Source organism: Anolis carolinensis, unplaced genomic scaffold (genome assembly GCF_035594765.1).
Source record: "Anolis carolinensis isolate JA03-04 unplaced genomic scaffold, rAnoCar3.1.pri scaffold_7, whole genome shotgun sequence".
In the NCBI taxonomy this organism is placed as follows: domain Eukaryota; kingdom Metazoa; phylum Chordata; class Lepidosauria; order Squamata; family Dactyloidae; genus Anolis; species Anolis carolinensis.
Window position 1 is genome coordinate 35,569,610 of NW_026943818.1, and position 14,519 is coordinate 35,584,128.

Below are 14,519 nucleotides of genomic sequence, written 5' to 3' on the forward strand. Positions count from 1 at the left end.
ATAATAATAATAATAATAATAATGATAATAATAAAGACAAGAAACCCTACACACACATACCTTTCTTCCTTCTCCCTCTTTTTTTTCTTTCTTTCCCCACCCTATCCCAATTCAATTTTTTTTTACCTTCTGTTAAATAAATCTTTCAATAAAAATCATATTAAAAAAAAAAGAGTTCATCGTCCGAGACGTTCTTTTAGAATCGCTGGTAAATGTGTAGGAACTCAAGGTCAGAGGAATGAATAAATAATAATAATAATAATAATAATGATAATAATAAAGACAAGAAACCCCTACACACACACCCCTTTCTTCCTTCTCCCTCTTTTTTTTTTCTTTCCCCACCCTATCCCAATTCAATTTTTTAAACCTTCTGTTAAATAAATCTTTCAGTAAAAATCATATGGAAAAAAAAAGAGTTCATCGTCTGAGACGTTCTTTTAGAATCGCTGGTAAATGTGTGGGAACTCAAGGTCAGAGGAATGAATAAATAATAATAATAAAGAAACAGGGAAAGATTTCAGACAAAGCAATGTTGATTTTGGAAGCTTAATTCTGCTGTGTGTGTTAAGAGCAAGGCAAACCAGCGCTGAGGTGCAACGGCGAGTGCCGTAATTAATCATATTTAATATTAATAATTATTATATTATTAGTAATAATAATAATAATATTACATAATGTGCAGCATCTTCCTTGGCGTCTTGCTTGCGCTTTGAACCCAGATTCTCCACCGGTTCCTCGTCTTGCAGACTCTCCGGAGGCGAAGCCGAATTGCTCTTTGGGAGGAAAGGCAGAACAATACCGTCACGGCTTGGTCATCTGTCGGGAGGGTTTTGATGGTGTTTCTCTGAATCCCTTTACTCATGTAATGCCCCCTATATCCAATGACAGACAGTTGACTCTGAGTTAACCAGCACCCGTTAACCTGAGTTAACCAGTTACTCGATTCCGGATAACTGAGAGTCATCTCTGGTTGCTTGAGAGTTTGTATTAATACTATGCCCCATACTATGCTATCACATAAACTCTGTATGGACTTGATATTAATATTGAAATACAGCCATTGGAAGTAAATAGAAGACCAATGCAGTTCGAATTGAATTATATGGTCAGCATAGACCCATATAATAATAATAATAATAATAATAATAATAATAATAATAATAATAAAGCATAGACCCATATAAAGCAGTCCAAGGCCATTCAAACTGCATTATATGGCAGTGTAGACCTATATAATATAATATATTGTATATACATATTATATTGATAATAATATTATAATGTAATTGTATATACATATTATATTGATAATAATATTATAATGTAATACAAATATAATATATTGTATATACATAGAATATTGATAATATTATAATGTAATACAAATACAATATAATATATTGTATATACATATAATATTGATAATAATATTATAATGTAATACAAATATAATATACTGTATATACATATAATATTGATAATATTATAATGTAATAAAAAATTATAATAACAATAATGCCCTATTATAATGGTATATTTATATGACATGTAATATTACTAATAATATTGCAAAATAGTGATATAGTACAATATAGTGATATATAATGCTTATATTGTGCTATGCTAATAATGTATAAACATATAATATTGATATTATAATGTAATGCAATATAATAATACCCTATTATAATTGTATATTTATATTACATGTAATATTACTAATAAAATAGTGATATAGTACAATATAGTAACATATCATGCTTCTATTGTGCTATGCTAATAATATAATATATTGTATGTACATACAACTTGTAAGCTGCCCTGAGTCCCCTTCGGGGTGAGAATAATAATAATAATAATAAACAAAAATTATTATTAATAATAATAAAATATTAAGAATAAAAATAAAATATTAATAATAATATTATTCATATTATTACTGTGATTCGGGGTTCTCTAGGGCCAATTGTAATTGAGGGACACAATCACAATTTAAGCCAGTGCATTTATGTATATAATAATAATAATAATAATAATAAGTAAAACTGTGATGATAAGGGACTCATTCCTTGGTTCCGAAAACTCACCCGACTCGAAAGATGCTCTGGAAGGCCGATCACAGCAAATCCGTTCCAATAATTATTATTATAAAGGGGGAAAGAGAGAGAGAAATATAGTAATTTATCATGCTTATATTGTGCTATGTTAATAATAATAATAATAATAATAATAATAATATAATATAATATAATAATTAATAATAATCATCATCATTCACTGCACCCTCGCAGTGATGTTGACCGGCTAGATCTGCCTCGAAGATCTGGTGGCAGAGGACTCTTACAAGTAAAACAAGCAGTCAAAGAAGAAGAACATGCCCTGGCAGAAGATGTAAAGCAAAGGGAAGAACCTGCTTGGATTGAAGTCAAAAATCAGAAACTCCTCAAAGCACAGCAGACAAAAAACCAGTACAAGAAAACCGCACTACAAACTAGAGCAGAATCAGTACAAGAAAACCACACTACAAACTAGAGCAGCATCAATACAAGAAAACCGCACTACAAACTAGAGCAGAACCAATACAAGAAAACCGCACTACAAACTAGAGCAGAATCAGTACAAGAAAACCGCACTAGAAACTAGAGCAGAATCGGTACAAGAAAACCGCACTACAAACTAGAGCAGAATCGGTACAAGAGAACCGCACTACAAACTAGAGCAGAATCGGTACAAGAGAACCGCACTACAAACTAGAGCAGAATCGGTACAAGAGAACCGCACTACAAACTAGAGCAGAATCAGTCCAAGAGAACCGCACTACAAACTAGAGCAGAATCAGTACAAGAAAACCGCACTACAAACTAGAGCAGAATCAGTACAAGAAAAACTGCACTACAAACTAGAGCAGAATCAGTCCAAGAGAACCGCACTACAAACTAGAGCAGAACCAATACAAGAAAACCGCACTAGAAACTAGAGCAGAATCGGTACAAGAAAACCGCACTACAAACTAGAGCAGAATCGGTACAAGAGAACCGCACTACAAACTAGAGCAGAATCGGTACAAGAGAACCGCACTACAAACTAGAGCAGCATCAGTCCAAGAGAACCGCACTACAAACTAGAGCAGAATCGGTACAAGAGAACCGCACTACAAACTAGAGCAGAATCAGTCCAAGAGAACCGCACTACAAACTAGAGCAGAACCAATACAAGAAAACCGCACTAGAAACTAGAGCAGAATCGGTACAAGAAAACCGCACTACAAACTAGAGCAGAATCGGTACAAGAGAACCGCACTACAAACTAGAGCAGAATCGGTACAAGAGAACCGCACTACAAACTAGAGCAGCATCAGTCCAAGAGAACCGCACTACAAACTAGAGCAGAATCAGTCCAAGAGAACCGCACTACAAACTAGAGCAGAATCAATACAAGAAAACCGCACTACAAACTAGAGCGGAATCAGTACAAGAAAACCGCACTACAAACTAGAGCGGAATCAGTACAAGAAAACCGCATTACAAACTAGAGCGGAATCAGTACAAGAAAACCGCACTACAAACTAGAGCGGAATCAGTACAAGAAAACCGCATTACAAACTAGAGCGGAATCAGTACAAGAAAACCGCACTACAAACTAGAGCAGAATCGGTACAAGAGAACCGCACTACAAACTAGAGCAGAATCAGTCCAAGAGAACCGCACTACAAACTAGAGCAGAATCGGTACAAGAGAACCGCACTACAAACTAGAGCAGAATCAGTCCAAGAGAACCGCACTACAAACTAGAGCGGAATCAGTCCAAGAGAACCGCACTACAAACTAGAGCAGAATCGGTCCAAGAGAACCGCACTACAAACTAGAGCAGAATCAATACAAGAAAACCGCACTACAAACTAGAGCGGAATCAGTACAAGAAAACCGCACTACAAACTAGAGCGGAATCAGTACAAGAAAACCGCATTACAAACTAGAGCGGAATCAGTACAAGAAAACCGCACTACAAACTAGAGCAGAATCGGTACAAGAGAACCGCACTACAAACTAGAGCAGAACCAGTCCAAGAGAACCGCACTACAAACTAGAGCAGAATCTGTACAAGAGAACCGCACTACAAACTAGAGCAGAATCAGTCCAAGAGAACCGCACTACAAACTAGAGCAGAATCAGTCCAAGAGAACCGCACTACAAACTAGAGCAGAATCAATACAAGAAAACCGCACTACAAACTAGAGCGGAATCAGTACAAGAAAACCGCACTACAAACTAGAGCGGAATCAGTACAAGAAAACCGCACTACAAACTAGAGCGGAACCAGTACAAGAAAACCGCACTACAAACTAGAGCAGAATCGGTACAAGAGAACCGCACTACAAACTAGAGCAGAATCAGTCCAAGAGAACCGCACTACAAACTAGAGCAGAATCGGTACAAGAGAACCGCACTACAAACTAGGGCAGAATCAGTCCAAGAGAACCGCACTACAAACTAGAGCAGAATCAGTCCAAGAGAACCGCACTACAAACTAGAGCAGAATCAATACAAGAAAACCGCATTACAAACTAGAGCGGAATCAGTACAAGAAAACCGCACTACAAACTAGAGCGGAATCAGTACAAGAAAACCCCATTACAAACTAGAGCGGAATCAGTACAAGAAAACCGCACTACAAACTAGAGCAGAATCGGTCCAAGAGAACCGCACTACAAACTAGAGCAGAATCAGTCCAAGAGAACCGCACTACAAACTAGAGCAGAATCGGTACAAGAGAACCGCACTACAAACTAGAGCGGAATCAGTCCAAGAGAACCGCACTACAAACTAGAGCAGAATCAGTCCAAGAGAACCGCACTACAAACTAGAGCAGAATCAATACAAGAAAACCGCACTACAAACTAGAGCGGAATCAGTACAAGAAAACCGCACTACAAACTAGAGCGGAATCAGTACAAGAAAACCGCATTACAAACTAGAGCGGAATCAGTACAAGAAAACCGCACTACAAACTAGAGCAGAATCAGTCCAAGAGAACCGCACTACAAACTAGAGCAGAATCAGTCCAAAGAACCGCACTACAAACTAGAGCAGAATCAGTCCAAGAGAACCGCACTACAAACTAGAGCAGAATCAATACAAGAAAACCGCACTACAAACTAGAGCGGAATCAGTACAAGAAAACCGCACTACAAACTAGAGCAGAATCAGTACAAGAAAACCGCACTACAAACTAGAGCGGAATCAGTACAAGAAAACCGCACTACAAACTAGAGCAGAATCGGTACAAGAGAACCGCACTACAAACTAGAGCAGAATCAGTCCAAGAGAACCGCACTACAAACTAGAGCAGAATCGGTACAAGAGAACCGCACTACAAACTAGGGCAGAATCAGTCCAAGAGAACCGCACTACAAACTAGAGCAGAATCAGTCCAAGAGAACCGCACTACAAACTAGAGCAGAATCAATACAAGAAAACCGCATTACAAACTAGAGCGGAATCAGTACAAGAAAACCGCACTACAAACTAGAGCGGAATCAGTACAAGAAAACCCCATTACAAACTAGAGCGGAATCAGTACAAGAAAACCGCACTACAAACTAGAGCAGAATCGGTACAAGAGAACCGCACTACAAACTAGAGCAGAATCAGTCCAAGAGAACCGCACTACAAACTAGAGCAGAATCGGTACAAGAGAACCGCACTACAAACTAGAGCGGAATCAGTCCAAGAGAACCGCACTACAAACTAGAGCAGAATCAGTCCAAGAGAACCGCACTACAAACTAGAGCAGAATCAATACAAGAAAACCGCACTACAAACTAGAGCGGAATCAGTACAAGAAAACCGCACTACAAACTAGAGCGGAATCAGTACAAGAAAACCGCATTACAAACTAGAGCGGAATCAGTACAAGAAAACCGCACTACAAACTAGAGCAGAATCGGTACAAGAGAACCGCACTACAAACTAGAGCAGAATCAGTCCAAGAGAACCGCACTACAAACTAGAGCAGAATCTTTACAAGAGAACCGCACTACAAACTAGAGCAGAATCAGTCCAAGAGAACCGCACTACAAACTAGAGCAGAATCAGTCCAAGAGAACCGCACTACAAACTAGAGCAGAATCAATACAAGAAAACCGCACTACAAACTAGAGCGGAATCAGTACAAGAAAACCGCACTACAAACTAGAGCGGAATCAGTACAAGAAAACCGCACTACAAACTAGAGCGGAATCAGTACAAGAAAACCGCACTACAAACTAGAGCAGAATCGGTACAAGAGAACCGCACTACAAACTAGAGCAGAATCAGTCCAAGAGAACCGCACTACAAACTAGAGCAGAATCGGTACAAGAGAACCGCACTACAAACTAGGGCAGAATCAGTCCAAGAGAACCGCACTACAAACTAGAGCAGAATCAGTCCAAGAGAACCGCACTACAAACTAGAGCAGAATCAATACAAGAAAACCGCATTACAAACTAGAGCGGAATCAGTACAAGAAAACCGCATTACAAACTAGAGCAGAATCGGTACAAGAGAACCGCACTACAAACTAGAGCGGAATCAGTACAAGAAAACCGCACTACAAACTAGAGCGGAATCAGTACAAGAAAACCGCACTACAAACTAGAGCGGAATCAGTACAAGAAAACCGCATTACAAACTAGAGCGGAATCAGTACAAGAAAACCGCACTACAAACTAGAGCAGAATCGGTACAAGAGAACCGCACTACAAACTAGAGCAGAATCAGTCCAAGAGAACCGCACTACAAACTAGAGCAGAATCGGTACAAGAGAACCGCACTACAAACTAGAGCGGAATCAGTCCAAGAGAACCGCACTACAAACTAGAGCAGAATCGGTCCAAGAGAACCGCACTACAAACTAGAGCAGAATCAATACAAGAAAACCGCACTACAAACTAGAGCGGAATCAGTACAAGAAAACCGCACTACAAACTAGAGCGGAATCAGTACAAGAAAACCGCATTACAAACTAGAGCGGAATCAGTACAAGAAAACCGCACTACAAACTAGAGCAGAATCGGTACAAGAGAACCGCACTACAAACTAGAGCAGAACCAGTCCAAGAGAACCGCACTACAAACTAGAGCAGAATCTGTACAAGAGAACCGCACTACAAACTAGAGCAGAATCAGTCCAAGAGAACCGCACTACAAACTAGAGCAGAATCAGTCCAAGAGAACCGCACTACAAACTAGAGCAGAATCAATACAAGAAAACCGCACTACAAACTAGAGCGGAATCAGTACAAGAAAACCGCACTACAAACTAGAGCGGAATCAGTACAAGAAAACCGCACTACAAACTAGAGCGGAATCAGTACAAGAAAACCGCACTACAAACTAGAGCAGAATCGGTACAAGAGAACCGCACTACAAACTAGAGCAGAATCAGTCCAAGAGAACCGCACTACAAACTAGAGCAGAATCGGTACAAGAGAACCGCACTACAAACTAGGGCAGAATCAGTCCAAGAGAACCGCACTACAAACTAGAGCAGAATCAGTCCAAGAGAACCGCACTACAAACTAGAGCAGAATCAATACAAGAAAACCGCATTACAAACTAGAGCGGAATCAGTACAAGAAAACCGCACTACAAACTAGAGCGGAATCAGTACAAGAAAACCCCATTACAAACTAGAGCGGAATCAGTACAAGAAAACCGCACTACAAACTAGAGCAGAATCGGTCCAAGAGAACCGCACTACAAACTAGAGCAGAATCAGTCCAAGAGAACCGCACTACAAACTAGAGCAGAATCGGTACAAGAGAACCGCACTACAAACTAGAGCGGAATCAGTCCAAGAGAACCGCACTACAAACTAGAGCAGAATCAGTCCAAGAGAACCGCACTACAAACTAGAGCAGAATCAATACAAGAAAACCGCACTACAAACTAGAGCGGAATCAGTACAAGAAAACCGCACTACAAACTAGAGCGGAATCAGTACAAGAAAACCGCATTACAAACTAGAGCGGAATCAGTACAAGAAAACCGCACTACAAACTAGAGCAGAATCAGTCCAAGAGAACCGCACTACAAACTAGAGCAGAATCAGTCCAAAGAACCGCACTACAAACTAGAGCAGAATCAGTCCAAGAGAACCGCACTACAAACTAGAGCAGAATCAATACAAGAAAACCGCACTACAAACTAGAGCGGAATCAGTACAAGAAAACCGCACTACAAACTAGAGCAGAATCAGTACAAGAAAACCGCACTACAAACTAGAGCGGAATCAGTACAAGAAAACCGCACTACAAACTAGAGCAGAATCGGTACAAGAGAACCGCACTACAAACTAGAGCAGAATCAGTCCAAGAGAACCGCACTACAAACTAGAGCAGAATCGGTACAAGAGAACCGCACTACAAACTAGGGCAGAATCAGTCCAAGAGAACCGCACTACAAACTAGAGCAGAATCAGTCCAAGAGAACCGCACTACAAACTAGAGCAGAATCAATACAAGAAAACCGCATTACAAACTAGAGCGGAATCAGTACAAGAAAACCGCACTACAAACTAGAGCGGAATCAGTACAAGAAAACCCCATTACAAACTAGAGCGGAATCAGTACAAGAAAACCGCACTACAAACTAGAGCAGAATCGGTACAAGAGAACCGCACTACAAACTAGAGCAGAATCAGTCCAAGAGAACCGCACTACAAACTAGAGCAGAATCGGTACAAGAGAACCGCACTACAAACTAGAGCGGAATCAGTCCAAGAGAACCGCACTACAAACTAGAGCAGAATCAGTCCAAGAGAACCGCACTACAAACTAGAGCAGAATCAATACAAGAAAACCGCACTACAAACTAGAGCGGAATCAGTACAAGAAAACCGCACTACAAACTAGAGCGGAATCAGTACAAGAAAACCGCATTACAAACTAGAGCGGAATCAGTACAAGAAAACCGCACTACAAACTAGAGCAGAATCGGTACAAGAGAACCGCACTACAAACTAGAGCAGAATCAGTCCAAGAGAACCGCACTACAAACTAGAGCAGAATCTTTACAAGAGAACCGCACTACAAACTAGAGCAGAATCAGTCCAAGAGAACCGCACTACAAACTAGAGCAGAATCAGTCCAAGAGAACCGCACTACAAACTAGAGCAGAATCAATACAAGAAAACCGCACTACAAACTAGAGCGGAATCAGTACAAGAAAACCGCACTACAAACTAGAGCGGAATCAGTACAAGAAAACCGCACTACAAACTAGAGCGGAATCAGTACAAGAGAACCGCACTACAAACTAGAGCGGAATCAGTCCAAGAGAACCGCACTACAAACTAGAGCAGAATCAGTCCAAGAGAACCGCACTACAAACTAGAGCAGAATCAATACAAGAAAACCGCACTACAAACTAGAGCGGAATCAGTACAAGAAAACCGCACTACAAACTAGAGCGGAATCAGTACAAGAAAACCGCATTACAAACTAGAGCGGAATCAGTACAAGAAAACCGCACTACAAACTAGAGCAGAATCAGTCCAAGAGAACCGCACTACAAACTAGAGCAGAATCAGTCCAAAGAACCGCACTACAAACTAGAGCAGAATCAGTCCAAGAGAACCGCACTACAAACTAGAGCAGAATCAATACAAGAAAACCGCACTACAAACTAGAGCGGAATCAGTACAAGAAAACCGCACTACAAACTAGAGCAGAATCAGTACAAGAAAACCGCACTACAAACTAGAGCGGAATCAGTACAAGAAAACCGCACTACAAACTAGAGCAGAATCGGTACAAGAGAACCGCACTACAAACTAGAGCAGAATCAGTCCAAGAGAACCGCACTACAAACTAGAGCAGAATCGGTACAAGAGAACCGCACTACAAACTAGGGCAGAATCAGTCCAAGAGAACCGCACTACAAACTAGAGCAGAATCAGTCCAAGAGAACCGCACTACAAACTAGAGCAGAATCAATACAAGAAAACCGCATTACAAACTAGAGCGGAATCAGTACAAGAAAACCGCACTACAAACTAGAGCGGAATCAGTACAAGAAAACCCCATTACAAACTAGAGCGGAATCAGTACAAGAAAACCGCACTACAAACTAGAGCAGAATCGGTACAAGAGAACCGCACTACAAACTAGAGCAGAATCAGTCCAAGAGAACCGCACTACAAACTAGAGCAGAATCGGTACAAGAGAACCGCACTACAAACTAGAGCGGAATCAGTCCAAGAGAACCGCACTACAAACTAGAGCAGAATCAGTCCAAGAGAACCGCACTACAAACTAGAGCAGAATCAATACAAGAAAACCGCACTACAAACTAGAGCGGAATCAGTACAAGAAAACCGCACTACAAACTAGAGCGGAATCAGTACAAGAAAACCGCATTACAAACTAGAGCGGAATCAGTACAAGAAAACCGCACTACAAACTAGAGCAGAATCGGTACAAGAGAACCGCACTACAAACTAGAGCAGAATCAGTCCAAGAGAACCGCACTACAAACTAGAGCAGAATCTTTACAAGAGAACCGCACTACAAACTAGAGCAGAATCAGTCCAAGAGAACCGCACTACAAACTAGAGCAGAATCAGTCCAAGAGAACCGCACTACAAACTAGAGCAGAATCAATACAAGAAAACCGCACTACAAACTAGAGCGGAATCAGTACAAGAAAACCGCACTACAAACTAGAGCGGAATCAGTACAAGAAAACCGCACTACAAACTAGAGCGGAATCAGTACAAGAAAACCGCACTACAAACTAGAGCAGAATCGGTACAAGAGAACCGCACTACAAACTAGAGCAGAATCAGTCCAAGAGAACCGCACTACAAACTAGAGCAGAATCGGTACAAGAGAACCGCACTACAAACTAGGGCAGAATCAGTCCAAGAGAACCGCACTACAAACTAGAGCAGAATCAGTCCAAGAGAACCGCACTACAAACTAGAGCAGAATCAATACAAGAAAACCGCATTACAAACTAGAGCGGAATCAGTACAAGAAAACCGCATTACAAACTAGAGCAGAATCGGTACAAGAGAACCGCACTACAAACTAGAGCGGAATCAGTACAAGAAAACCGCACTACAAACTAGAGCGGAATCAGTACAAGAAAACCGCACTACAAACTAGAGCAGAATCGGTCCAAGAGAACCGCACTACAAACTAGAGCAGAATCAGTCCAAGAGAACCGCACTACAAACTAGAGCAGAATCGGTACAAGAGAACCGCACTACAAACTAGAGCGGAATCAGTCCAAGAGAACCGCACTACAAACTAGAGCAGAATCAGTCCAAGAGAACCGCACTACAAACTAGAGCGGAATCAGTACAAGAAAACCGCACTACAAACTAGAGCGGAATCAGTACAAGAAAACCGCACTACAAACTAGAGCGGAATCAGTACAAGAAAACCGCATTACAAACTAGAGCGGAATCAGTACAAGAAAACCGCACTACAAACTAGAGCAGAATCGGTACAAGAGAACCGCACTACAAACTAGAGCAGAATCAATAGAAGAAAACCGCACTACAAACTAGAGCAGAATCAATACAAGAAAACCGCACTGCAAACTAGAGCAGAATCAATACAAGAAAACCGCACTACAAACTAGAGCAGAATCAATACAAGAAAACCGCACTGCAAACTAGAGCAGAATCAATACAAGAAAACCGCACTACAAACTAGAGCGGAATCAGTACAAGAAAACCGCACTACAAACTAGAGCGGAATCAGTACAAGAAAACCGCATTACAAACTAGAGCGGAATCAGTACAAGAAAACCGCACTACAAACTAGAGCAGAATCAGTCCAAGAGAACCGCACTACAAACTAGAGCAGAATCGGTACAAGAGAACCGCACTACAAACTAGAGCAGAATCAGTCCAAGAGAACCGCACTACAAACTAGAGCAGAATCAGTACAAGAGAACCGCACTACAAACTAGAGCAGAATCGGTACAAGAGAACCGCACTACAAACTAGAGCAGAATCAGTCCAAGAGAACCGCACTACAAACTAGAGCAGAATCAGTCCAAGAGAACCGCACTACAAACTAGAGCAGAATCAGTCCAAGAGAACCGCACTACAAACTAGAGCAGAATCAGTCCAAGAGAACCGCACTACAAACTAGAGCAGAATCGGTACAAGAGAACCGCACTACAAACTAGAGCAGAATCAGTCCAAGAGAACCGCACTACAAACTAGAGCAGAATCGGTACAAGAAAACCGCACTACAAACTAGAGCAGAATCAATACAAGAAAACCGCACTACAAACTAGAGCAGAATCAGTGCAAGAAAACCGCACTACAAACTAGAGCAGAATCAATACAAGAAAACCGCACTGAAAACTAGAGCAGAATCAATACAAGAAAACCGCACTACAAACTAGAGCAGAATCAATACAACAAAACCGCACTACAAACTAGAGCAGAATCAATACAAGAAAACCGCACTACAAACTAGAGCAGAATCAATACAAGAAAACCGCACTACAAACTAGAGCAGAATCAATACAAGAAAACCGCACTACAAACTAGAGCAGAATCAGTACAAGAAAACCGCACTACAAACTAGAGCAGAATCAGTACAAGAAAACCAAACTACAAACTAGAGCAGAATCAGTCCAAGAAAACCGCACTACAAACTAGAGCAGAATCGGTACAAGAAAACCGCACTACAAACTAGAGCAGAATCGGTACAAGAAAACCGCACTACAAACTAGAGCGGAATCAGTACAAGAAAACCGCACTACAAACTAGACAGCTGGCACAACAAAACATTGCATGGAAAGTTCCTTGACAAAATTCAATCAGAAGCAGGACTGGATGGTCTTTGGGGGTCCCTTTCCTTACCTCGGTGGTTCTCGGCGTCCGGCGGCCCTCTTTCGTCCTTGGCCCCGATGGCCGCCTGAGCCGTCAAGACCCCCGAGAGCGCTAGAAGTCCCGACGCAGACCCCGAAGGATGTGGGGCCAACGGGATCGGCGGGGCGTGATGGGAGAGGTGCTGGAGCTGCTGCTGCTGGAGACAAAGGAGACCCCCAAATCATGGATCCAAGCCTTCCAGACCCTTTAGGCTGCGTCTACACCAGCCACATTAACCCACTTTGATACCACTATGGGAGCCGGGAAATGCTCGATCCCAAATCCGACCCTAAATACTAGGGATAGAATGCCTTTCAAGTCATTACAGTCATGATAAGCAAACTAAGACAAACTTTATGTATTGATGTATTATTATTTAGCCTGCCACTTTTGGACTCTTGCTTGCTGAGGAGTTCCTGCGAGTAATAATAATAACACTAAATATTATAATGATATATTTAAGGATTGATTTTGATTACTTATTGAATTTCAGTCATGATAAGCAAACTAAGACAAACTTTATGTATTGATGTATTATTATTTAACCTGCCACTTTTGGACTCTGGCTTGCTGAGGAAATACTAAATATTATAATAATAAATTTAAATATTATTTCTTTGATTTTATTTTAAATTATTTTTTTAAATTTCAGTCATGATAAGCAAACTAAGGCAAGCTTAAACTTTATGTAACACTGTATTGATGTATTATTATTAGTATTTAATAATAATAATAATAATAATAATAATAATTGAAAATAATATTTCTTTGATTTCAATTTTAATTATTTTTTGAATTTCAGTCATGATAAGCAAACTAAGACAAGCTTAAGCTTTATGTGACACTGTATTGATGTATTATTATTTAGCCTGCCACTTTTGGACTCTTGCTTGCTGAGGACTTCCTGCGAGTAATAATACTAAATATTATAATGATAAATTTAAAGATTAATTTTGATTATTTATTGAATTTCAGTCATGACAAGCAAACTATGGCAAGCTTAAACTTCATGTAACACTGTATTGATGTATTATTATTTAATAATAATAATAAATATTATAATAATACATTTAAAGATTATTTCTTTGGTTTTAATTTTGATTATTTATTGAATTTCAGTCATGACAAGCAAACTAAGACAAACTTAATGCAACACTATATTAATGTATTATTATTTAGCCTGCCACTTTTGGACTCTTCCTTGCTGAGGAGTTCCTGCGAATTATAATACTAAATATTATAATGATAAATTTAAAGATTAATTTTGATTATTTATGGACTTTCAGTCATGATAAGCAAACTAAAGCAAGCTTAAACTCTATGTAACACTGTATTGATGTATTATTATTTAGCCTGCCACTTTTGGACTCTAGCTTGCTGAGGAGTTCCTGCGGGTAATAATAATAATACTAAATATTATAATAATAAATTTAAAATATTATTTCTTTGATTTGAATTTTAATTATCTTTTTGGTATCATTTCTTGATACACAATCTACACATTTTTGCCGGTTGCTTGAGAGTTCCGGTTAATTGAGAGTCTACTCTGGACTTAACTAAGCCACTAATAAGCCAAAATCCAGGCTTTTTGTAAGGCTAACCGCTTCTTAATCCACGATTGAATTGCACTCAACA

At 40.0% G+C, this 14,519-nt stretch overlaps 1 protein-coding gene across 3 annotated transcripts in view; it reads right to left on the reverse strand.

Moving 5' to 3' along the window:
- The window catches only part of tle2 (TLE family member 2, transcriptional corepressor), a 43,320-nt gene that overhangs the window by 19,536 nt on the left and 9,265 nt on the right, over positions 1–14,519 (reverse strand). For 2 of the 3 annotated variants that reach the window (XR_010000288.1, XM_062960400.1), the window contains 3 exons: positions 12,876–13,041; positions 2,091–2,107; positions 675–776 (listed from right to left, as the gene is read on the reverse strand). Coding sequence is in view for 2 of the 3 variants with exons in the window: in XM_062960400.1 (XP_062816470.1) it covers positions 675–776; positions 2,091–2,107; positions 12,876–13,041 (285 nt within the window). In the remaining variant the exon portion in view is untranslated. The remainder of the gene's footprint in view (positions 1–674; positions 777–2,090; positions 2,108–12,875; positions 13,042–14,519) is intronic. The other variant, XM_062960399.1, reaches the window with a different exon arrangement.